General features: G+C 45.1%; 1 protein-coding gene across 2 annotated transcripts in view; it reads right to left on the minus strand.

Annotated features, from left to right (window-relative positions):
* LOC115131384 (unconventional myosin-Ig-like) overlaps positions 1 to 27,261 on the minus strand; it is a 65,023-nt gene that overhangs the window by 2,340 nt on the left and 35,422 nt on the right. For both annotated transcript variants that reach the window (XM_029663074.2, XM_029663073.2), the window contains 3 exons: positions 25,523 to 25,627; positions 24,342 to 24,455; positions 22,028 to 22,185 (listed from right to left, as the gene is read on the minus strand). In XM_029663074.2, coding sequence (XP_029518934.1) covers positions 22,028 to 22,185; positions 24,342 to 24,455; positions 25,523 to 25,627 — 377 coding nt within the window. The remainder of the gene's footprint in view (positions 1 to 22,027; positions 22,186 to 24,341; positions 24,456 to 25,522; positions 25,628 to 27,261) is intronic.

Below are 27,261 nucleotides of genomic sequence, written 5' to 3' on the forward strand. Positions count from 1 at the left end.
TCCTTGAGCTGACAGCTGCCAAGGGGAGGGGAGAGAGGGGGATGAGAGGGGGAGAGAGAGGGACAAGAGGGGGAAGAAGGGCTTTGGCCACTGCACAGTCAGCTGAAGATGATCTGTTCCGAAGGCCATACTACAGTCTCTGTTTCCATGCCAAATGGCACCCCATTTCCTACATAGTGCACCTTATGGCCCTGGTCAAATGTATTGCAAATGTATTGCACTATATAGGGAATAGGGTGCCATTTGGGACACAGCCACTGACTGACCAGGGGGATCCTCCAGCCTGGCTGCACTTCTGCACCACACTGACTCTCTAGTTAACAGACAGGACCAGCACATGGCCAAATACACATGGCCAAATACCTTATCTATCTGTCTATGCTATGGGATTGGATGGGTGCACAGTGCATTGTTAAACTGCTCTATACCTCAGCTGGTTAAGGAGCTTCTTGTGTGTTATTCTTCTGGGAGCACAGGCTTTTTTTGTGGGGGGGAAATGGTTTGAAAGAGCAGTACCTGCATTTATCACAGTATGAATTGATGATGCCACTCTCTCTAGTATAGCAGGAAAGTGTGCCTGTGTGTCTACGTGTGCCTGTGTGTGTGTGTATATTGTTATTGTATCTGAACCCTTATACAGTGCTTGGGTACTGTGCTAAAGCTTTTAATTCAAGGTTTCCTTCCAGTTCCAGCACCCTTGTTTCACAAAGCTGCATGGCGTCCATCAATAAGCCACTCTAACAGGTGTGACCCCAGTCCCATAGTCCCCAGTGCCCAAAGTCAAGTAACCCCCAAACCCCTTCTTCCTCCCTCTTCCTCTTCCCTTCCTCCTCCTTCCACCCGTTTCCACCAGCTGTCCCCCTCCAAGAGACACACCCGCCCGGCCCTGCGACCCATTACCCCACTGACTTCCTAGCTTCCCTGGGTTTTGATGATTTGCGTGCAATACTGATTTCAGCACAGATTGATTGACCAACTGTCCAGAGGAATGGCCCAGTGTAAACTGACACCAGGGTAAGGCTCTTTGAACTTCACACTAAGCCATGGGCTATGACAGAGAGATTTGACCACTATGTCTGGGATAGAATGAGATGAGGGAATAGGCTGCCATTTCAGACTCAGCCCAAGACAGGTCTACCTATCTATTTCTATGGCTGGGCTGTGGTACTGCAGTGTAGTAGAGGGGGGAATCTACACAACATTACCAAAAGTATGTGGACACCTGCTTGTCGAACATCTCATTCCAAAATCATGGGAATTAATTTGGAGTTGGTCCCCCCTTTGCTGCTATAACAGTCTCCACTCTTCTGGGAGGGCATTCCACTAGATGTTGGAACATTGCTGTGGGGACTTGCTTCCATTCTGCCATAAGGTAATTAGTGAGGTCAGGCACTGATGTTAGGCAAATAGGCCTGGCTCGCAGTCGGAGTTCCAATTCATCACATAGGTGTTCGATGGGGTTGAGGTCAGAGCTCTGTGCAGGCTAGTCAAGTTCTTCCACACCGATCACCGATCTCACAAAAACATTTCTGTATGGACCTTTGTGTATGGGGACATTGTCATGCTGAAACAAGAAAGGGCCTGCCCCAAACTGTTGCCACAAAGTTGGAAACACAGAATCATCTTGTATGTCATTGTATGCTGTAGTGTTAAGATTTTCCTTCGCTGGAACTAAGGGGCCTAGCTGGACCATGAAAAACAGCCCCAGACCATTATTCCTCCTCCACCAAACTTTACAGTTGGCACTATGCATTGGGGCAGGTAGCATTCTCCTTGCATCCGCCAAACCCAGATTTGTCCGTCGGACTGCCAAATAGTGATTCATCACACGTTTCCACTGCTCCAGAGTCCCATGGCAGTGAGCTTTACACCACTCCAGTCGACGCTTGGCATTGTGATCTTAGGCTTGTGGGTGGCTGCTCGGCCATGGAAACCCATTTCATGAAGCTCCCGATGAACAGTTCTTGAGGTAGTTTGAAAGGCAGTTTGAAACTCTGTAGTGAGTGTTGCGGCTGAGGAGAAGTGATTTATACACGCTACGCGCTTGGTCCAGTTCTGTGAGCTTGTGTGGTCTACCACTTCGCGGCTGAGCCATTGTTGCTCCTGGACATTTCCACTTCACAATAACAGCACTTACAGTTGACTGGGGCAGCTCTAGCAGGGCAGACATTTTACAAACTAACTTGTTGGAAAGGTGGCATCCTATGTTGGTGTCACTGAGCTCTTCAGTAAGGCCATTCTACTGTCAATGTTTGTCTATGGAGATTGCATGGCTATGTGATCGATTGTATACACCTGTCACTAACAGCTGTGGCTGAAATAGCCGAATCCACTAATTTGAAGGGCTATCCACATACTTTTGTATATATAGTGTATGTGTGAAGCCTAAAGGGCTGTGGTGTGATTGATTGAGATGGTCCAGATTTCTCAATGAGACAGACCTCGATTGCATCTGAAATAGCATACTATTCTCTTTATAGTGTACTACTTTTGACCAGGGACCCTATTTCCTATGTAGTGCACTGTCCGCATAGAGTGTAGTGCACTACGGCCTCCCGAGTGGTGCATTGGTCTAAGGCACTCCATCACAATGCTTCAGGTGTCACTACAGACCTGGGTTCAATCCCAGGCTGTGTCTTGCTTCAGAGGACCCATGGCTCTCAACGTTCGCCACTCCTGAGTCTGTACAGGGGTTGCAGTGATGGGATAAGACTGTAACTACAAATTGGATATCATGAAATGAAACGCATGAAACAAAAAAAACATATACCCTTTGCACTACATAGGGAAAATGGTGCCATTTCAGGCACAGGCCTGGTGTTTACAACCTGGTTTGTCTCACTGCTCTGGTTCATAAACAGGGAGATGTGCCAATGAGGCCTCCTGATGCTGCAGCCGAATTATTCATTCTCCTGGAAATGACCGCTGACAGAACTGGGGCGCAGCAGCAGCAGCAACTCCTGGGCTGTGTCCCAAATGGCACTCTATTCCCTATTTACTGCATTACTTTTGACAAGAGCCAATATGGCTCTGATCACTATGTAGGGAATAGGGTGCCATTTGGGAAGTAACCCTGCAGGTGCCTGAGGACCGCCTCCACACCTCCTTCCTTCTCCGCTTTTTCCTTCCTCCTATTCCTCCTTCCCCACCTCCCTCTCCTCATCCTCCCTCTTTCCCCTGTCATCTCCTCTATAGTGTTGGAGTGTAATAATCCGATGTGAATATATGCCTCCTGTGTCTCCATTATGGAGAATTATGAGACCATTTTGTGCTGGGCTGTGGCTGGGTGTATGTGCTGTAAGACATTGCCTCTGCTGTGCCTCCTGCCACACTCAGTTACTGTGTTAGTGATGCTGCTGCTAGACTGTGTGTGTGTGTGTGTGTGTGTGTGTGTGTGTGTGTGTGTGTGTGTGTGTGTGTGTGTGTGTGTGTGTGTGTGTGTGTGTGTGTGTGTGTGTGTGTGTGTGTGTGTGTGTGTGTGTGTGTGTGTGTGTGTGTGTGTGTGTGGTACCAGCACTAGATCCCATTGTGTAGAAATCAAATCATCAACACTGAGGCCTGTACAACATCCCTGCCAGGAAATACGTGTCACTCCAAATAAAATATGTTTATGATGTGTGAGTGTGTACACAAGCTGCCCAACCTAGGACATTATTATCAGTGGAACCCCAAAACCATATTACATAATCTCACTGACAGCCAAGAGACATCTACAGAAATCATAAAGTATTTCATGCCAAAGTATTTATATAACTAACCAGTGCAACTTTAATGAGCAAGTAGGCTGAGTAGGTAACTTAAATATCATTTCACAAAGTAGCACACGAGTATGACGCATCATAAAAAGCTATCTGCAGGGTCAACACTGTAGATTGGTCCCAGATCTGTTTGTGCAGTCTTGCCAAAGACAAGACAGCACAACGAGATCCAGGACCAAGCTAACAAGGCTATGCTTTGAGAATAAAGTTACCATTCCTTTGGTTTACATATTCTCATACACCTTTTCCTGATTTCCAATGAAAGCAACACTGCCATCCACACTGACTCTCTGACTCACAATCTAGTAATCAATGGGTCCCAAGCAGTTAGCTGCCTGTTCTGTGGAGGCTCAGTGCACATTCATAAAGCATCTGGGACTAGGAGTGCTGATCTAGGATTGCGTCCCCCCTGTCAATGTAATCTTATTCATTATGATATAAAAGGCAAAGCTGATCCTAGATCAGCACTCCAACTCTGAGACACTGTATATATACAGTGTCTGGGCTGCAGCTGTGATGACTGCTTCTCCAAATAATACCACTGACCACAGAACAGGCCGATGATGATCACACTACCGGAGCCTGAAGACACAGCTTACTGCCAAGCGACACAATGGCTGTCTGGGGCTCACTGAGTCACTACGGCTGCTCTGGCACCCTATTACCTATATAGTGCATTGCTTTTGATCAGGACCCATAGGGCTCAGGTCAAAAGTAGTGCACTGCATAGGGAATAGTGGGCCAATAGGGACACAGAACACTACATGTATCCATGCTGCACACACAACTGTCTCTGTAATCACTGCTAGCCAGTGCTTTCTCTGTAACAGCATAAAGCCTACTTAGCACACAGCATCATCTCACTCATAGCACCTCAATAGCACTTGGTTTACCACTGCATCTGTTTGTGAAGATAACCATGGCATGTAGGCTGTTTATAGCAGTGTGTGCATGGGGTGTTAAAAGTATGCCCTAGATGAAGAAGTATGTTGCATTGTGTTTGAATGGTTGGAATAAGATTTTTTTTTTTACTTATCCCAAAGAAAGGTATGCTTTTCCTTAACCTTCTTTTAACTCACAAAACCAACATTCTCCCCTCATCCCTCTCTCCCTCCCTTGACTCTCTCTTCTCTTATCCCTGCCTCCCTCTCTCCATTCACTCACTCTCCCCTCATCCCTCTCTCCCTCCATCCATCCAGGCAGGTATAATTGGCCCTGAGGAGGGGATCGGAGAGGACATCTGTTGGTCAACAGAGTGAAAGAGAGAAAGAGTGAAAGAAAGAGAGGAAACTAACTGTGGAGGGGTCAGGCCCTCTACCGAGCCAGCGACAGTATCCCACCAGGAGAGACATTGATGGAGAGAGTGATAGAAGAGGAAATAAGAAGGATAAAGAGGACATGGATGGACAGTTTCTGGAGAGGAATAGACGTCTCTCCCCTGAGCATTCAAAAGACGAATGATGGTAGTTTACCGGACTACTAAAGACTCAGACTGCTCCTCAGTTCATCATGTACTTATGATGTACGGTACCAGTCAAAAGGTTGACACACTTACTCATTCCAGGGTTTTTCTTTATTTCTACTATTTTCTACATTGTAGAATAATAGTGAAGACATCAAAACTATGAAATAACACATATGGAATCCTGTAGTAACAAAAAAACTTTGTAGATTCTTCAAAGTAGCCACCCTTTGCCTTGATGACAGCTTTGCACACTCTTGGCATTCTCTCAACCATCTTCATGAGGTAGTCACCTGGAATGCATTTCAATTAACAGGTGTGCCTTGTTAAAAGTTAATCTGTGGAATTGTTTTCCTTAAGTCCATATTCTGGCAAGAACAGCTCAAATAAGCAAAGCGAAATGAGAGTCCATCATTACTTCAACAAATGAAGGTCAGTCAATGTGGAAAATTTCAAGAACTTTGAAAGTTTCTTCAAGTACAGTCGCAAAAATCATCAAGTGCTATGATGAAACTGGCTCTCATGAGGACTGCCACAGGAACTGAAGACCCAGAGTTACCTCTGCTGCAGAGGATAAGTTCATTACAGTTACCAGCCTCAGAAATTGCAGCCAAAATAAATGCTTCACAGAGTTCAAGTAACAGACACATCTCAACATCAACTGTTCAGAGGAGACTGTGTGAATCAGGCCTTCATAGTTGAATTGCTGCAAAGAAACCACTACTAAAGGACACAAATAATAAGAAGAGACTTGCTCGGGCCAAGAAACACGAGGAATCTACATTAGACCAGTGGAAATCTGTCTATTGGTCTGATGCGTCCAAATTCAAGATTTTTGGCTCCAACCGCTGTGTCTTTGTGAGACGCAGAGTAGGTAAAAGGATTATCTCCCCACATGTGGTTCCCACTGTGAAGCATGGAGGAGGGGTGATGGTGTGGGGGTGATTTGCTGGTGACACAACTCCAGGCTGGGTAAGGGCTATTTGACCAAGAAGGGGAGTGAAGGAGGGCTGCATCAGATGACCTGGCCTCCACAATCACCTGACCTCAACCCAATTGAGATGGTTTGGAATGAGTTGGACCGCAGAGTGAAGGAAAAGCACCCAACAAGGGCTCAGCATATGTGGGAGCTCCTTTAAGACTGTTGGAAAAGCACTCCAGGTGAATCTAGTTGAGAGACTGCACACAAGAGTGTGCAAAGCTGTCATCAAGGCAAAGGGTGGCTAATTTGAAGAATTTCAAATATAAACTATGTTTAGATTTGTTTAACACTTTTTTTGTTACTACATGATTCCATGTGTTATTTAATAGTTTTGATATCTTCACTATTATTCTAAAATGTAGAAAATACTTTTTTTAAATTGAAAAACCCTTGAATGAGTAGGTGTGTCCAAACTTTTGACCAGTATTAGTACTGTATCTCATGGAACTGGAACTTCAGGTAACTGTCAAAATAAACACTTGAGAAAATTAGGGATACAAAGGATATTGAAAGCAGGTGCTTCCATACAGGTGTGGTTCCTGAGTTAATTAAGAAATTAACATCCCATAATGCTTAGGTTCATGTATAAAAATGCCCATTTTCCCATTATCTATGCCTATGCGCATTGAATATGTTCTGGCGGCTCGTGGTGGCCCAACACCCTACTAAGACACTTTATGTGAGTGTTGTTTTATTTATTTAGCAGTTACCTGTACTATACAGGAGGTTTGTGGCACCTTCATTTGGAGTATGGGCTCGAGGTAATGGTTGGAGTGGAATAGTGGAATGGTATCAAATACATGAAAAACATGGTTTCCAGGTGTTTGATGCCATTCCATTTGCTCCATTCAAGACATTATTATGAGCCGTTCTCCCCTCTGCAGCCTCCACTGCTGTACAATATACTTGCTCTTCAGAGATTCACTTCCACTGGTGAGAAACATGCTCACTGTGTAGACTAGAACCTATTTAACACTCAGAGGTACAGCATCTAATTCACACTACTCTACCACAGTGGTAAAACAACTTATTCACACTACTCAACCACAGTGGTAAAACAACTTATTCACACTACTCAACCACAGTGGTAAAACAACTTATTCACACTACTCAACCACAGTGGTAAAACAACTTATTCACACTACTCAACCACAGTGGTAAAACAACTTATTCACACTACTCAACCACAGTGGTAAAACAACTTATTCACACTACTCAACCACAGTGGTAAAACAACTTATTCACACTGTGGTACCTCAGTCACAGTCTGAGTCCTAATTGGTACCTTATTTCCTATATAGTGCCTAACTTCCCTATATATAGTGCCCAATGTATTCCCTTTATAGTGCCCAATAGGTAGTGCACTACACTAGGAAGGTAATAGGGTACCATTTGGGATGCAGTCACAGTCTCAGCAGAGAGCTCTGACACAATCTCAACTCCTGTTGAGTAAATCCCCATTCAATCCCCACAGCCCCAAAGCCCTAAATGAGCACTTCCTCCTCAGCTGCCTGGCAACAATCGCTGGGCAACAGCAGAATCTGCGTCCTGTACAGAGGGGGTGGGGACAGGAGGAAGAGGAGGCTATTTGGGTCTATGGGTGCTAGGCTGGGCAGAGGATGGGCCGGGGGGCTTGTTGAAATATAGATGGCCATTCGCCAGACTACTTAACAACCAACTGCACACTGATTGAGCACTGTCATCATCATCATCACCACCATAGGCCCATCTCAACCAGCTGCCACCTTAACCTATTCCCATATACTCTAATATGTACTAATATGTTCTAACATATACTAATATGTAGGGATGTACAGCAAAACCACCACATGTTGTGCGAACATGGACTCAAATCAAGTGGTCTGGGTAGGGCATGGGCAGGGGAGCTTGTTTTGACATTAAGGACCAGACTGCCTTGATTTAGCATTGTTGTCATTGTGATCAACATCACCAACACAGGACCATCTCAACCAGCTGCCCCCTGCATCTTAAGGCTCACCAGGGGGTATTCTGTGAGAAAAACAATGACTCACGGAATGCATCCCAAATGGCACCCAAAAGTAGTGCACTGTTTAGGGAATAGGATGCCATTTGGTATACAACCACATAGGACACAGCACAAACATGAACATGGACTCAAATGAATAGAGCGAATATGACCCTTAATCTACACTCATTATGTATACACTCTTAGAAAGAAAGGTGCTATCTACAACCTAAAATGGTTTTTCGGCTGTCCCCATTGGAGAACCCATTAAAGAACCCTTTTGGTTCCAGGTAGAACCCCATTGTGAAGAACCCTTTCCCCAGAGGGTTCTACATGGAACCTAAAATAAATCTCCATGGAACCAAAAAGTGTTATCCTATGGGGACAGCAGAAGAACCCTTTTGGAACCCTTTTTCCTAAGTGTATGTTTATACCTAAGTGCTGCTACCAGGTATATTGGAGGATGTATTCTGAGGAGAAAACCAATGAATGACGTAGGCAAAAACACAACATGTCGTGTGAGCATGGATTCAAATGATTTGAGCAAATATGATTCTTAACCTAAGTTTATATAATCTAATATGTACTAATATACACTGAACAAAAATAGAAACGCAACATGTAAAGTGTTGGTCCCATTTTTCATGAGCTGACAAAAACAAATCCCAGAAATGTTCCATACGCACAAAAAGATTATTTCTCTCAAATTGCGTGCACACATTTGTCTACAACCCTGTTGGTAAACACATGTTGCGTTTATATTTTTATTCAGTATACGGTATGTATGGCAGAAACACCACATGTTTAGTGATCAAGGACTCAAATTAATTGAAGGAATAGAACCCTTAGCCTACGTTCATCCAGTGTAATATGTGTACCTTTATACCTATTAGGTTTGCTGCTACCAGGTACATTGGAGGATGTATTCTAAGGAAAAAAACAACTCACTCATGAAGAGCAGAAACACCATGTTGTGTAATCATGGATTGAAATGAATTGAAGGAATATGGCCTTTAACCTATGTTCATAATAATATAACATATGCCACATAGCAGAATCTTTTATCCAAAGCAACTCACAGTCATGTGTGCATTCATTTTCCAATTGGGTGGCCACGGTGGAATTGAACCAACGACCATTAGCATTGCAAGCGCCATTCTCGACCGACTGAACCACACTGTTTAACGCATATTGACACCACTTAGGTTTTCTGCTACATGGTCTGTTGAACTAGAAACGTGCGTCATACCACAGTGAGTAATAGCATTAGCTAAAATCATTTTCTTGGAAACGATTAATGGACTCCTGGACTCCATAAGACACACACACACACACACACACACACACACACACACACACACACACACACACACACATCTCGGAGTTGGGAGCAAAAGCATCCTACCTCACTACCTAAATCAATCAAAGAGAGAAGGAACATAGAGAGTGTCTCACCACCACCCAGATTGATTATCTACAGGAGGCGGGGATTGAATGATTATCTATAATAGGGGGGCAGTTAAACAACGTAACACCCCAGGAGGGAATTTATGCAACAGACTTTTCATATTGGGACATTGGTTCCTGCTGATTGTAGCCTACGGTGCACTATTGTACTAATATTGTTTAGAGGTGAGAAGCTATACTGTAGCTGCTCTGATTATAGTTATCAGTGTCTCTGTCTGCTGCTGGGTCAGAGACACAACAGGAAACAAACAATTAACACTGTCAGAACACATACATTAATGTATGATCTTGTGCACACTTGCACACACACAGATGCATAAAAGTAACATTTTGCTTTTGATGACAGCCTCTGCTGCCCTGCCTCTTTATCGGAAGGGTCATGCAGTACACACAAATCAAATCAAATTGTATTGGTCACATGTGCTGAATAGAACAGGTGCAGACCTGACAGTGAAATGCTCACTTACGAGCCCCTAACCAACAATGCAGACAAAAAAATACGGATAAGAATAAGAGGTAAAAGTAACAAGTAACAATAGCGAGACTATATACAGTGGGGTACCGCTATAGAGTCAATGTGCGGGGCATCGGTTATTTGAGGTAGTATGTACACGTAGGTAGAGTTATTAAAGTGACTATGCATAGATGACAACAGAGAGTAGCAGTGGTGTAAAGAGGGGGTGGGGGGCACTGCAAATTGTCTGGGTAACCATTTGACTAGATGTTCAGGAGTCTTTTGGCTTGGGGGTAGAAGCTGTTTAGAAACCTCTTGGACCTAGGCTTGGCGCTCCGGTACCACTTGCCATGCAGTAGCAGAGACAACAGTCTATGACTAGAGTGGCTGGAGTCTTTGACAATTTGTAGGGCCTTCCTCTGACACCGCCTGGTAGAGAGGTCCTGGATGGCAGGAAGCTTGGCCCCAGTGACGTACTGGGACGTTTGCACTACCCTCTGTAGTGTTTGCGGTCGGAGGCCGAGTGGTTGCCATACCAGGCAGTGATGCAACCAGTCAGGATGCTCTCGATGGTGCAGCTGTAGAACCTTTTGAGGATCTGAGGACCCATGACAAATCTTTTCAGTCTCCTGAGGGGGAATAGGTTTGTCGTGCCCTCTTCACGACTGTTCTGGTGTGCTTGGACCATGTGAGTTTGTTTGTGATGTGGACACCAAGGAACTTGAAGCTCTCAACCTGCTCCCCTGTCGATGAGAATGGGGGCATGCTCGTTCCTCTTTTTCCTGTAGTCCACAATCATCTCCTTTGTCTTGATCACATTGAGGGAGCGGTTGTTGTCCTGGCACCACACGGTCGGATCTCTGACCTCCTACCACTGTTGTGTCATCGACAAATTTAATGATGGTGTTGGAGTAGTGCCTGGCCGTGCAGTCATGATTGAACAGGGGTTACAGGAGGGGGCTGAGCACGTATCCCTGAGGGGCCCCTGTGTTGAGCATCAGCGTGGCGGATGTGTTGTTATCTACCCTTACCACCTGGGGGCGGCCCATCAGGAAGTCCAGGATCCAGTTGCAGAGGGAGGTGTTTAGTCCCAGGGTCCTTAGCTTATTTATGAGCTTTGAGGGCACTATGGTGTTGAAAGCTGAGCTGTAGTCACTGAATAGCATTCTCACATAGGTGTTCCTTTTGTCCAGGTGGGAAAGGGCAGTGTAGAGTGCAATGGAGATTGCATCATCTGTGGATGTGTTGGGGTGGTATGCAAACTGGAGTGGGTCTAGGGTTTCTGGGATAATGGTGTTGATGTGAGCCATGGCCAGCCTTTCAAAGCACTTCATGGCTACACACGTAAGTGCTACGGGTCGGAAATCGTTTAGGCCGGTTACCTTAGTGTTCTTGGGCACAGGGACAATGGTGGTCTGCTTAAAACATGTCAGTATTACAGACTCGGACAGCGAGAGGTTGAAAATGTCAGTGAAGACACTTGCCAGTTGGTCAGCGCATGCTCGCAGTAAACGTTCTGGTAATACATCTGGCCCTGCAGCCTTGTGAATGTTGACCTGTTTAAAGGTCTTACTCACATCTGCTGCGGAGAGCGTGATCACACAGTCTTCCGGAACAGCTGGTGCTCTCATGCATGTTTCAGTGTTATTTGCCTCGAAGCGAGAATAGAAGTAGTTTAGTTCATCTGGTAGGCTCGTGTCATTGGGCAGCTCTCTGCTGTGCTCCCCTTTGTAGTCTGTAGTGGTTTGCAAGCCCTGCCACACCCAAAAGAGCGTCAAAGCCGGTGTGGTACAATTAGATTCGGTTTGGGTATGTACTGATGGTCACTGTGGGGATGACGTCATCGATGCACTTATTGATGAAGCCAATGACTGATGTGGTGTACTCCTCAATGCCATCGAAGGAATCCCAGAATATATTCCAATCTGTGCATGCAAAACAGTCCAGTCGCTTAGCATCTGCTTCCTCTTACCACTTTTTTATTGATCTAGTCATTGGTGATTAATGCTTAAATTTTTTCTTGTAAACAGGAATCAGGATGGTAGAATTAGGGTCAGCTTTGCCAAATGGAGGGCAAGGGAGAGCTTTGTATACGTTTTCTTGTTTGCTTATGGCGAAATACAGCTCATTCAATGATGTCTTAGTGCCATCCTCTGACTGTGGTGGTATGTAAATAGCTACAAAGAATACAGATGAAAACTCTCTCGGTAGGTAGTGTGGTCTACAGCTTATCATGAGATACTCTACCTCAGGCGAGCAATAGCGCGAGACTTCCTTAGATATCGTGCACCAGCTGTTGTTTACAAAAATACATAGACTGCCACCCCTTCTCTTACCAGAAGCAGCTGTTCTATCCTGCCGGTACATCGTGTAACCAGCCAGCTGTGTGTTGATGTTGTCATCGTTCAGCCATGACTCCGTGAAGCATAAGATGTTACAGTTTTTAATGTCCCGTTGGTAGTTTAATCTTCCTCGTAACTCAGCGATTTTATTGTCCAAAGATTGTATGTTTGCTAGCAGAATGGAGGGAAGTGGGGGTTTATTCGACCGCATCCGAATTCTCAGAAGGCAGCCTGATCTTCGGCCCCTCTTTCCCTTCACGCAGATCACGGGGATCAGGGCCTGTTCCCGTGGAAGCAGTGTATCCTTCGCATTGGGCTCGTCAGAGTCGTGAAAGGAAAAAGAGGATTCTGCTAGTCCATGGTGAGTAATCGCAGTCCTGATGTCTAGATGTTATTTTCGGTCATAAAAGACAGTAGCGGCAGCATTATGTAGAAAATAAGTAACAACGTAAATAAACGAACAAAAAACACAATCGGCTGGGGGCACGTAAACGTCTCTGGCGCCATCTTACAACCCCCTCCATCTTAAGATATAACTAAGTCCATAATTCAAATTAATCTATAATAATAGTTAGAAAACTAACTGACTATCAATCTGTCACAATTGTGTTTAATCATGGTATTTCAGTTGATGATTCCCAAACAAAGCATCCACAAAGAGGTATTTTGATGCTGCACTGCTCTCAATTTCATGGGTTAATAGCTGACTCTGTAAATGTAATAGATTGTGCCGCTGTCCCAAATGGCACCCTATTCCCTACAAAGTGCCTATGGGTCCAGGTCAAAAGTAGTGCACTACATAGGAAATAGGGTGCCATTTGTAAAGCAGACCTTGAGATAGAGGCCTCTGTTGTCAAACAGAAAGCTTACCAGGAATGAACAGGGCCATGGTAGCTTTCTGGTAGCTGCTGCTGCAGTGCAGTCAAACTGTCTTTGTGAAATGTAGCTATTTGATGGGTTTGATGTGAACATGTGAAAACATTGTCATGCAAAAGATGGCAGAGCTCTCTCTCTGTCTCTCTGTTTCCCTTCTCTCTGCATACGCATGCCTGCATTTCTCAGTTTAAACTATTATTTTTAGTTCTTCAAACTATTACACCAAGGTTATATCAGTTCCATTGACCAACCTCCCTCTAATGACTACAACTTTGGAATCTCAAATGTATATAAGCCTTCGAGCCTTCTCCATTCAGAATAGGCACAAAGCAAATAGTTCTTGACTCCCTTTTAGATTTTAGAAATGACTCCTCCAAAATAGGACTTTTCCTAAATAGGACAAACAGTCAGCCATGGCCGGGACAGAGAGAGAAAGAGTGGGAGCGTAAGAGAGAGAGAGGTGAGAGAGTGGGAGAGAGCGAAAGAGAGGGGGAGGGTGAGAGCGAGAGAGAAAGGTGAGAAAGAGAGAGAAAGAGAAAGGGAGATAGAGAGAGGTAGAGGAAGAGGGAGACAGAGAGAGAGAGAGAGAGAGAGAGAGAGAGAGAGAGGGGAGAAGAGAGAGTGAAAGAGAGAGAGAGAGGGGAAGAGATAAAAAGGGGGAAGAGGAACAGAATGAGAGAAAGGGAGAGAGAGAGGTAGGGCCGTGGTTCGCCTCTTTTAATGCTGAAATGAGCATATCGAGGACAGGCACTGAGGGAGAAGGGTAGAGCAGGAGGAAGAGGAGGAGGAAGAGCAGGCTATTTCAGAATAGGATGACGCCTTTCACAACCTAAAAAGCGAGTCAAGTTTATAAAAGAGTGGAGACCATTTAGGTCTGTGATGTCTGCTACTGACATCACACTGACCTTGACCAGGGTCACATAAGGTAAAATGAGGGAGGGAGAAGAGGGGGTGAGGGAAGAAGGGAAGAAGGGGAGGAAGAGAGTGGGGAGGGTAGGAAGAGAAAAGGGGGATGTAAAGGAATATCCCCTCCCCAATCTTTCAGATAAGGGGTTGACCAAACCCTAAATCTCCAGCCCTCAGCCCCTGCCCTGTCACATACACCCAGCTGTCTCAGCAGATGGCCCAAAAGGGGTCTAACCCCCAATACACACACACACCTACTCCATGAGGCTCCAAATACTCATCAGTACGTAATAGGCATCAGTGTTTGGCTCGGAGCAGAGGGAAAAAGACTGGTACCACAAACGCTCCATTGACTCACTCTCTCACTCTCCCTCCCAGACCAAACCAGACTACATGTGAGAACAAGTCTGACTGGGGCATGACTACTGTGGTCTTGGGACTGGGAAAAAAGAGTGTTGAAAAAGAGAGAGGAAAAAGAAGGTGTGTGTATTGTCATCTGCCATTCTCCTCCTCCCCCTCGTTCATGCTTACACACACTCACCCCCTCACACACACTTCTGTGGTCGGCAACCCCCCAATCCCACTATCCCCCAAGCCCCCGAATCTAAGTCTCCAAGTCTCTCTTTTGATGAGAGCCTGTGGGGGTCACGACCCCCAGATGGCAGCACAAAGGCACATGGGGGCCACGCAGGCAGACAGGCCGGCACAGTGATTAGCCTTTCTCAATGGCCGCCACTAACTATCTGACGCCAGCCGCTCCGAACAGCAGCCAAAGACACACAGCTGCTGTAGGAACCCCTCTGACACAGACTGACTGACTGACTCCCCCAACACACAGATCAAAACACACACACACACCAGACCCAGACCTAAAGTCCAGGATAATGCTCTGTCATTAAAACACACACGCTGTCCCACATGCAGACACGCACACACGCTCCAAAAAATACCCCAAAACACAGCCTGGTACAGTTGACACCCGGCTGCCTGTGGTCCTATAAGCCTCTCCCTAGGGGGTCTAGTCTATCTATCTGTCCTGTGAGAAAATGTCTGGACACAAGACATACCACCACTACATTAATTTTATGGCAGTCTGCTGCACAGACAAGACTGGTCCTGTATTCCACACAGACCTGTGCCACATCTACACTATATGTGATGTAATATCCTGTATCTCACACAGACCTGTGCCATATCTACAGTATATGTGACGTAATAGACATACGATTGGCATGAGGGAGAAAGCATGTCCTACAGCACATGAGGAATTTGTTCTTCCTCATTATATTTGGACAGTGTGAATGTCAATTCAGAGGTTTGAACTGAAAAGTTTATAGTACAATTAAAATAAGTGGGAGTATGGTCTTTGGTGTTTTTAAGTAAGTCAGTATGACTGGATTTGGGGATTAAGATTTAGGAAACCAATCAATTTAGGATGGGTGATGTTAGCTACAGCCTGCAGGAGGCTTAGTGGTGAGACACATAACAGACAAGCTGACTCTGGCCTGCACTGCAAAAAATAAAGATTTGTTTTCTTTTATTGAGATAATAAAGTAAAAATAACTTGGTTTGAGTTGATTTCCCTACCCAAAAAATTGCATTTACTTGTTTTGAGTTACCCAGAAAATGCATCAAGATATGGCCTTGAATTAAAGCCTTTTTTTAGGTTAAAATAAGCAAAATGGTCTGCCAGTCCAGAAAGATAATTTAGTTTGTTAAGACATCTTATTACGTGTGAACACTGCCTGGTTGGCTGCCTGGGATTTTCAAATCAGTCTGACGATGACTGAATCACATCTAAATATGGCAGTGATGAATGTCATGAATCTGAATCATATTAGAGTACCAGTCAAAAATGACTCATTCAAGCGACTTTCTTATTTATTTTATTTTTTTCTACATTGTAGAATAATATTGAAGGCATTAAAACAATGATATATGGAATCATGTAGTAATCAAAAAAGTGTTAAACAAATATTTGAGATTCTTCAAAGTAGCCAACCTTTGCCTTGACAGCTTTATGTATTATTTCTTAAATTGTTAGCCCAGAAAATCTTAAGTGTTATTACATACAGCCGGGAAGAACTATTGGATATAAGAGCGATGTCAACTTACCAGCACCACGACCAGGAATTCGACTTTCCCGAAGTGGATTCTTTGTTCGAACCACCCAAGGCATTCAAACTGTTTCCAGAGGCTGACCAAAAACTATGTCGCCGCAGGAGAGGTAGACGGAGCGGCCTTCTGGTCAGACTTTTGAGCATGGCGCTGACAGAGATGGTCGCCTTGCTTCGAGTTCTTAGGAAACTATGCAGTACTTTGTTTTTTATGTATTATTTCTTACATTGTTACCCCAGGAAATCTTAAGTCTAATTACATACAGCCGGAAAGAACTATTGGATATAAGAGCAAAGTCAACTTACCAACATTACGACCAGGAACACGACTTTTCCGAAGCGGATCCTCTGTTCGGACCACCACCCAGGACAATGGATCTAATTCCAGTAGTCGACCCAAAACAACGCAGAAGGGGCAGACGAAGAGGCCACCTGGCCAGGCTCCGTTGATGTGCCCATCACACACCACTACCGAGTATACTACTAGCCAATGTCCAGTTTCTTGACAACAAGGTAGACAAAATTCGAGCAAGGGTTGTCTTCCAGAGAGACATCAGAGATTGTAACATTCTCTGTTTCACAGAAACATGGCTCTCACGCGATATGTTGTCGGAATCGGTTCAGCCACCGGACTTCTCCATGCATCACACAGACAGAGATAAACATCTCTCTGGGAAAAGAAAGGGCAGGGGTGTATGCTTTATGATTAATGACTCATGGTGTAATCATAACAACATACATTAACTCAAGTCCTTCTTCTCACCCGATCTAGAATTCCTTACAATCAAGTGCCGGCCATTTTACCTACCAAGAGAATTCTCATCAGTTATAGTCACAGCTGTGTACATTATCCCTCAAGCAGACACCAAGATGGCCATCAAGGAACTTCACTGGACTATATGTGTAACGGGATTCGTCCTCCTCTGACGAGGAGTATGAAAGATCGGACCAATACGCAGCGTGGTAAGTGTTCATGATATTTAATAGAACAGAAGACTTAAATACAAAAACAACAAGAGAACGAAAAATGAAACCGAAACAGTCCTGTAAAGTGCAGAAAACACTAAACAGAAAATAATCACCCACAAAACACAGGTGGGAAATACTACCTAAGTATGATTCTCAATCAGAGACAAAACGAACGACACCTGCCTCTGATTGAGAACCATACTAGGCCAAACACATAGAAAATATAACATAGAAAAAAGAACATAGACAACCCACCCCAACTCACGCCCTGACCAACCTAACACAAAGACAAAACAAAAAAACGAAGGTCAGAACGTGACAATATGCAAATTGGAAACCATACATCCTGAGGCTGCATTTATTGTAGCTGGGAATTTTAACAAAGCAAATTTGAGAACAAGTCAACCTAAATTCTACCAGCATATTGATTGTGCTCAGCGCATGCACAATATCCTCGACCACTGCTACTCTGACTTCCGCGAAGGATAGAAAGCCCTCCCCTGCCCTCCATTCGACAAATCCAACCACGACTCCATTTTGCTTCTCCCCTCCTGTAGGCAGAAACTCATACAGGATGTACCTGTGACTAGGACCATTCAATGCTGGTCTGTCCAATCGGAATCCATGCTTCAAGATTGTTTTGATCACGCGTACTGGGACATGTTCCGGGTAGCCTCAGAGAATAAAATAGATTTATACACTGATTATTCAGTGAGTGACTTTATAAGGAAGTGCATAGGAGATGTTGTTCCCACTGTGACTATTAAAACCTACCCTAACCAGAAACAGTGGATAGATGGCGGCATTCGCGCAAAACTAAAAGTGCAAACCACCGAATTTAATCATGGAAAGATAACTACAAATATGGACGAATACAGACAGTGTTGTTATTTCCTCCACAATTCAATGCCTCAGACACGAGACGTATGTGGCAGGGTCTACAGGCAATCACAGACTACAAAAAGAAAACCAGCCACGTCACTGACACTGACACTGACGTGTTGCTTCCAGACAAACTAAACACGTTCTTTGTTCGCTTAGAGGATAATACAGTGCCACTAACTGCGGCCATCCTCTCTCCTTCTCCGTGGCCAACATGAGTAAGACATTTAAACATGTTAACCCTCGCAAGGCTGCTGGCCCAGACGGCATCTCTAGCCGCGTCCTCAGAGCATGCACAGACCAGCTGGCTGGTGTGTTTACGGACATATTCAATCTCTCCCTGCTGTTCCCACATGCTTCAAGATGTCCACCATTGTGCCTGTACCCAAGAAAGCAAAAGTAACAGAACTGAAGGACTATCACCAAGTAGAACTCACTTCTGTCATCATGAAGTGCATTGAGAGACTAGTCAAGGATCATATCACCTCCACCTCCACCTGATCCTCAACACTGGGGCCACAGAAGGGTTCGTGCTCAGCCCCCTCCTGTGCTCCCTGTTCACCCATGACAGCATGGCCATGCACGCCTCCAACTTGATCATCAAGTTTGCAGACGGCACAACAGTAGTAGGCTTGATCACCAACAACGACGAGACAGCCTATAGGGAGAAGGTGATGGAACTTGGAGTGTGCTGTCAGGAAAATAACCTCTCACTCAACAAAACAAAGAAGATGATCGTGGACTTCAGGAAACAGCAGAGGAAGCACCCCTCTATTCACATCGACGGGACAGCAGTGGAGAAGGTGGAAAGTTTCAAGTTCCTCTGCGTACACATCACAAACAAACTGAAATGGTCCACCCACACAGACAGTGTGGTGAAGAAGGCGCCACAGCGCTTTTTTACAGATGCACAATTGAGAGCATCCTATCGGGCTGTATCACCGCCTGGTACGGCAACTGCATCGCCCACAACCGCAGGGCTCTCCAGAGGGTGGCGCGGTCTGCTCAACGCATCACTGGGGGCAAACTACCTGCCCTCTAGGACACCTACACCACCCGATGCCACAGGAAGGCCAAAAAGATCACCAAGGACAACAACCACCAGCACCACTGCCTGTCCACCCCGCTACCATCCAGAAGACAAGGTCAGTACAGGTGCAGCAAAGCTGGGACAGAGAGACTGAAAAATAGCTTCTATCTCATGGCCATCAGACTGTTAAACAGCCATCACTAACACAGAGAGGCTGCTGCCTACATAGAGACTTGAAGTCATTGGCCAAAAGGATCACTCGTCACTTTATTAATGCCACTTTAATAATGATGTTTACATATCTTGCACTACTCATCCCAGATATATATACTGTATTTTATACCATCTATTAGATCTCGTCTATGCCGGTCTGTCATGGCCCATATATATATTTATATGTACATATTCTAATTCCATCCCTTAACTTAGATTTGTGTGTATTAGGTAGTTGTTGTGGAATTGTAAGATTACTTGTTGAATATTGCTGCAGTATTTTTTAAATTATAAAATAAAAAATAAAAATGTACCCCTTGTTTCATGGTATCCAATTGGTAGTTACAGTTTTGTCTCATCGCTGCAACTCCCGTACGAACTCAGGAAAGGCGAAAGTTGAGACCCATGCGTCCTCCGAAACAAAACCCATCTAAGCAGCAATGCTTCTTGACACAATGCCCGCTGAACCCGGAAGCCAGTCGCACCAATGTGTCGGAGGAAACAACGTGCACCTGGCGACCATGTCATCGTGCATTGCGCCTGGCCCGCCACAGGAGTTGCTAGAGCACGATAGGACAAGAACATCCCTGCCGGCCAAACCCTCTCCCGGCTGGCTGCAACAGAGCCTGGACCCGAACCAGGATCTCTAGTGGCACAGGTAGCACTGCGATGCAGTGCCTTAGAACACTGCGCCACTCGAGAGGCCCGTTAAAAGTTCATGGAATTTCTTTCCTTCTTGATGTATTTGAGCCAATCAGTTGTGTTGTAACAAGGTAGGGGTGGTATACAGAAGACAGCCCTATTTAGTAAAATACCAATACCATTTTATGGCAAAAACAGCTCAAATAAGAAAGAGGAATTACACTCCATCATTACTTTAAGATATGGTCAGTCAATCCAGAAAAATTGCAGAGTCCAAATTCGAGATTTTTGGTTCCAACCGCCGTGTCTTTGTGAGACGCAGAGTAGGTGAATGGATGATCTCTGCATGTGTGGTTCCCACCGTGAAGAATGGAGGAGGAGGTGTGATAGTGTGGGGGTGCTTTGTTGGTGACACTGTTGGCGATTTATTTAGAATTCAAGGCACACTTAATCAGCATGGCTACCACAGCATTCTGCAGTGATACGTCATCCCATCTGGTTTGCGCTTAGTGGGGCTATCATTTGTTTTTCAACAGGACAATGACCCAACACATCTCCAGGCTGTGTAAGGGCTATTTGACCAAGAAGAAGAGTGATGGAGGGCTGCATCAGATGACATGGCCTCCACAATCACCTGACCTCAACCCAATTGAGATGGTTTGGGATGAGTTGGACCGCAGAGTGAAGGAAAAGCAGGCAACAAGTGCTCAGCATATGTGGGAACTCCTTCAAGACTGTTGGAAAAGCATTCCAGGTGAAGCCGGTTGAGAGAATATCAAGAGTGTGCAAAGTTGTCGTCAAGGTAAAGGGTGGCTACTTTAAAGAATCTAAAATCTAAAATCTATTTTGATTTGCTTCACAATTTTATGTTATTTTTTTGTTTTGTGTTATTTCATAGTTTGATGTCTTCACTATTATTCTACATTGTAGAAAATAGTAAAAATACAGAAAAACCCTTGAATGAGCCGGTGTTGCAACTCGCTGTTGGCTGGGCTCCCTGCCTGTGCCATTAAACCCCTACAACTCATCCAGAACGCCGCAGCCCGTCTGGTGTTCAACCTTCCCAAGTTCTCTCACGTCACCCCGCTCCTCCGCTCTCTCCACTGGCTTCCAGTTGAAGCTCGCATCCGCTACAAGACCATGGTGCTTGCCTACGGAGCTGTGAGGGGAACGGCACCTCAGTACCTCCAGGCTCTGATCAGGCCCTACACCCAAACAAGGGCACTGCGTTCATCCACCTCTGGCCTGCTCGCCTCCCTACCACTGAGGAAGTACAGTTCCCGCTCAGCCCAGTCAAAACTGTTCGCTGCTCTGGCCCCCCAATGGTGGAACAAACTCCCTCACGACGCCAGGACAGCGGAGTCAATCACCACCTTCCGGAGACACCTGAAACCCCACCTCTTTAAGGAATACCTAGGATAGGATAAAGTAATCCTTCTCACCCCCCTTAAAAGATTTAGATGCACTATTGTAAAGTGGCTGCTCCACTGGATGTCATAAGGTGAATGCACCAATTTGTAAGTCGCTCTGGATAAGAGCGTCTGCTAAATGACTTAAATGTAAATGTAAATGTAAGGTAGCCTAGCGGAGAGGCGAGCCAGTAACCTTGCCAGTTCGAATCCTGGGGAAAATCTGGGAGAAGTGACCTGTACAGCTTGGCTCGGCTCAGTAGTGTGAAATGCCCTTGAAAAGTAGTCTAAATCCAATCCCAGTCTTTACCCAACGCAATACCTGTGTAGCATAGTTAAACCAGCCTGAATGCTGCACTCACCATTGTTCAGGCTGGTTTGACCACGCTAACAGGTCGTCACTGACTACAGTTCATGCTTAACCAGGCCAGCTCAGTAAAATTTGGTTTGGCTTGTTTCAACTCGGCTCCCCTCTGTAGTCTAAACCCAATCCCAGTCTCAACCCAACACCCCCTGACAGTGGCCACTGACCGTGTGAAGTGGTCAATGAGCGTTCCCAGCAGCTCCCCGATGCGGTCCTGGTTGGGGCACAGCTCTCCTCTCTGGATGTAGAGAAGGACATCATCCTGGGAGGAGGTGTGTAACGCCACCATCTGGTCAACGCCTGCAGTGATGCTCAGGCCTGTCATCTGGGGGATAGACAGACACAGAGGGGTTAGATACACCCAGACACAAACACACACATACGCATGCACGCAAGCTCACACACAGACTCACATGCACACACACACAGGCTCACACATTAATAGTTCCTCCTAAAACAAAACACAGGTTACTCTCTCTATCCATCATGCGTGTGTGTGTGTGTGTGTGTGTGTGTGTGTGTGTGTGTGTGTGTGTGTGTGTGTGTGTGTGTGTGTGTGTGTATGCGTGCGCGTGTAGTGCACTTTATAGGGATTAGGGTGCCATTTTGGACGCAAACATAGTCATAGTAGAGAACAGTGTTGAGGTATTACTATTTTGTTGGGCATCATGCTAAATGGGGCAGACATACTACCTGTCACAACATACATGCATCACACAGAGCAGTAGAAAGAGATTCTCTGTTGAATCGTGTCTTCCACTTCCTCTTACTAAAGGAAAAGGGATCCTTGGGACGGCCCAACTCTGATGTCACCCCATTGAAGTTGACATTTAAAATGGTTAAGTAAGGGTTAAAGATAGGGTTAGGCTTCGGTAAGGGTTATGGTTAAGGTTAGGGTTAGGGTAGGGACTTCCCAAGGAAACCAGATAGCACTAACCCTTTTACAATGCGTGAGCTCTAGTACGTTACCATGGGGAACTACACTGTAATGTCGTGAGTCAGACAGTTAGTTGTGAGCTACTCGCACCATAAACACAACTTTGTGTCCTGTCATACATACATTCTAAATAAAACTTAGTTGAAAGTGATTTATAGTACTAAGCCATACTCTATAGTCATCCTATAGGTTAAAGGGGTAGTGATATTGATTTGGATAACTTTACAGCGCTACTGTTTCTCCCCCATGGCATGGTTGTTTTCTATCCTAACTGGTGTCCAGCTGTGTTGTACCTCATTAAGTAATACTGTGTATTTAACTGCCTGATCTGTTACCTAAACCTACAGTCTGTTCTTTAACACGCACAGCCTCTAGGCCAAAACACACTGTGTACACGTACAGACACATTGTGCGTATTGTGAGTAGTGTGATGCTCTATTGTACAGTACCTAACTGACTGTCACTGAGGCAGAGACTGTCCCAGTCACACACATCATGTCCCACATGGAGCTCTCTCTCTCTTTATTTGTTTCTCTCTCCCTGTCACCCTATTTCTCATTCTCTCCCTCTCCCTTTCTCTTTCTCTTTGTCTTTCACGGTCACTTTTTTCTCTCCCTTGGTCTCGGTCTCAGTCTCTCTCTCTCTCGCTCTCTCTTTCTCTCTCCCTCTCTCTCCCCCTCTCCCTCCCTCTCTATTCCAGGCTCCTCCTTGTCCTTGTGAGCACGTGCCCCAGAGAGATCCCTGATCCAATTTCTCAGATCAGCTCCTGAAATGAGACGGCCCGCCCCACACTGCAGTGCCGCATTTTGTGACCGAAGACACACACTCACACATACACACAGAAAACACACACACAGCACGCACGTCCCTCCTTTGTGCAGCACTGTACCGCTCCTCAGCCTTTCTCCCGTCTGTCCCCCTCTCCCTCCTTCCCTCTCTCCCTTCCTACTTCGCTCCCTCCCTCTCTGATCTGACCTGGGTCACTTTAACTCACATATACAGACAGAGGGCACAGCCATTGTTCATCTCTGCATCCTAAATGGCACACCGTGTATGGAATAGGGTGCCATTTGGGACGCCTCATGTTATAAAGTAATACCAAGGCAATGAATATGAGAGGGTTTAAAGTGGGAAGTCAAGGGAAGGACTAGAGAGCGTATGTTTATTGACACAATGGGAAAGTTTACAGATGTAGGAAATTAATTTGAGCCAGTTTGCTACAGCAGGAAAATAATCCTAAAGCAACAGGAAATGTGAATTATTACGTGGATTATAATTCATTGGCATTTGTTGTAGGGGTTGAAACATTTTTTTGTTGGGGCAAATAAAGTCTGGCATTTTTAAACCTTGAATACTAAGTTTGCATTTCCAATTATCATCAACAAAAGAGTGATCAAATGAAGTATACGTGTGGTTGTATGACTAAGGTGTGTGTGTGTGTGTGTGTGTGTGTGTGTGTGTGTGTGTGTGTGTGTGTGTGTGTGTGTGTGTGTGTGTGTGTGTGTGTGTGTGTGTGTGTAGAGTTCTTCTGAGCCAGTACTCACACTCTCTAGAGGCAGTCTTTTCAACACCTTGAACTGTTTTTTGGGGTCCAGTTTGTAGATATGTTTTTCCGTAATAAACAAGGCTCGGTCTGTGCTTTTATTGAACCGATTCACCTGAGAGAGAGGAAGAGATAGAAAGAAAGAGAGAGAGACATACAGATATAGACAGAAAGAGATATAAAGAAAGAAAGAGAGCGAGAGGGGGGAGCAAGATAGAGAGGGTGAGGTAGAACAAGGGAACAAGAGGAGATATCAAACACATTTATCTACATTTCTGTTTTCTATGTTCTATTCTGTTCTACATCTTCAGAATATATCAGGAGATTAAACCAGACAAAATCCAGGACAGATATGTCAGGACAAAAAGGTCTATTGAAGATGATGAGTTTGTAGTTTATATAATTTCATGCATTCCCTACACACCTATCCAACAAGGATGGTAATTAAAATAGTCATAATAACTAGGTGGATGTGGGGTCCTGTCTTCTGAAAAAACGTTTATCTCATAGCCTGGTAAGGAGGTCAAGTGGTCAGTACCCACTACAGCTGTGGTATGTGCAGTGGATATGTACTGGCAGGTTTATTATATTGTACTGTGTCTGGAACTGAGCCTATATCTAAAGTTAAAGTGCTAAAAACAGACAGACAGACAGACAGACAGACAGAAAGACAGACAGACAGACAGACAGACAGACAGACAGACAGACAGACAGACAGACAGACAGACAGACAGACAGACAGACAGACAGACAGACAGACAGACAGACAGACAGACAGACAGACAGACAGACAGACAGACAGACAGACAGACAGACAGACAGACAGTGATATAGATAGATAGATAGATAGAGAGATAGAGAGTCACAGACAGACAGACAGACAGACAGACAGACAGACAGACAGACAGACAGACAGACAGACAGACAGACAGACAGACAGACAGACAGACAGACAGATAGATAGATAGACAGAGAGACAGACAGTCAGACAGACAGACAGACAGACAGACAGACAGACAGACAGACAGACAGACAGACAGAGACAGACAGACACAGACAGAGAGTAAGATAGATAGAGAGATAGAGAGATAGAGAGTCACAGAGAGACACGAACAACAACGAGAGAGAGAAAGAAACTCTTTGTGGCAGTACAGTACAGTAGGCTATGGTACTGTAACACACCTTCCTACAGAACCCTGAGAAGAGGACCTGGTTGTATTGGTCTTTGTTTCTCAGCTCTTTGGAGATCCGTATGAAGTTAGAGCTGGTCTGAGGGCAGTCCCTCACCTGCAATCAAAGAAGCACATTACAAAGGCACACATTAGGGATGCATCCCAAATTACACCTTATTCCCTATATAGTGCTTTTGACCGGGGCACATACCCTATTCTCTTTAAAGTGGACTACTTTTGACCAGGATCCAATGGCACCGTATTTTCTATATAGTGCACTACTTTTGACCATAGAGCTCATCTAGGGAACAGGGTGCCATTTGGGATGCAAACAATACTACACCAGCCTGATCCACCATCCTGATTGCTGCGCTCTTGTTTCATATGTTGAGATCAGGATGGTGGAACAAGGCTAATATTACACGACCCCGTTAGCCTTCTGCCACCATCTACACTGCTACCAGCTAGGACAGCATCTCCTCATTAGTCATAACACTGTTTATAACCTCCTCTTTCAAGCTTGTATCACCAGCAGATCAAAAACCACAGCCTGAGGGAAATGATTTCAGACACTGACTTTGAGGAGCATTTAGAGATGGGTCATGGCTTTTATGGCAGTGTAGTTATATTGTAACTTAACATAGCTTTTCCACATCTACTGCCCTGCCTAAAGGGAATTTATTTAGGAATTTGAAGAACAGCAATATGTAAAAATGGCGTGCCAATCTACACTTTTTATCCGGGCTCATTGGGCTCTGGTCAAAAATAGTGCACTATGTAGGGAAAATAGTGTCATTTGGGACGCAATCCACAGACCACTCGAGGACTAACTAACTGACTGATTTATTGAGTGATTAATATGATACCTAGAGGGGCCTTTCATGGCTCTACAGACCAAACGCCATTGGATTAAGCTGTTAGCGAGGCGTGAGTGAGACCCATTAGAATGAGACTGATTGTGGCTGCCTTTGACCTAAGCAGTCAAATTGAGTCTCATGGCAACTGCAGGCCATGTGGTTTATCACAATAATTCCTTCATGGGATGGATGACCACTCGGGAGCCCCACTCGAAAGAGGCGTCACTACAGTCTCTGGTTCGATTCCAGGCTGTATCACATCCGGCCGTGATTGGGAGTCCCATATGGCAGCGCACAATTGGCCCAGCGTCGTCTGGGTTTGGCTGGTGTAGGCCGTCATTGTAAATAAGAATTTGTTCTAATTCTTAACTGACTTGCCTAGTTAAAGGTTACATTTTTTTAAATTCAGGAACTCCCCATCTCCCCATGTACTAGTCAGGGTGATTGGGGAGAGTCTATTCACCTTATCTACGAACATGGAAACAAAACAATGTCCGAAACATTCTGTTTTGTGGAGGACATCCGTTGAAATTGAGGTGAATAGGGACACGCCTGGCGCCCACATTGATGACGTACAGTAAGTCGTGCAGCTGAGTGTCGAGTGGAGAGCAACGGATTGGATTCAGTCAGTCGTCCTGATGATGAGCCCTTCCCAGCTATTTAGTTTATGCTGGCTACCTGGCAACAACAGCAGAATGGCGCTAGTTCAAACTTGTAAAGGGAAGTGATGTTTCTTTCAATGTGCCAGGGAGAAAGAACTTGCAGTATTGTTCACCATCTAGATGTCACCATGACATGCCAATTAGCTAACGTAATGACAAGCGAATGACCAGTACAACGGTGTTGTATCGAGGTGCTTCCTAATTCCCACTGTTGCTTCCCACTGGGCAGC

The sequence above is a fragment of the Oncorhynchus nerka genome, linkage group LG7 (genome assembly GCF_034236695.1).
Source record: "Oncorhynchus nerka isolate Pitt River linkage group LG7, Oner_Uvic_2.0, whole genome shotgun sequence".
Classification (NCBI taxonomy): Eukaryota; Metazoa; Chordata; class Actinopteri; order Salmoniformes; family Salmonidae; genus Oncorhynchus; species Oncorhynchus nerka.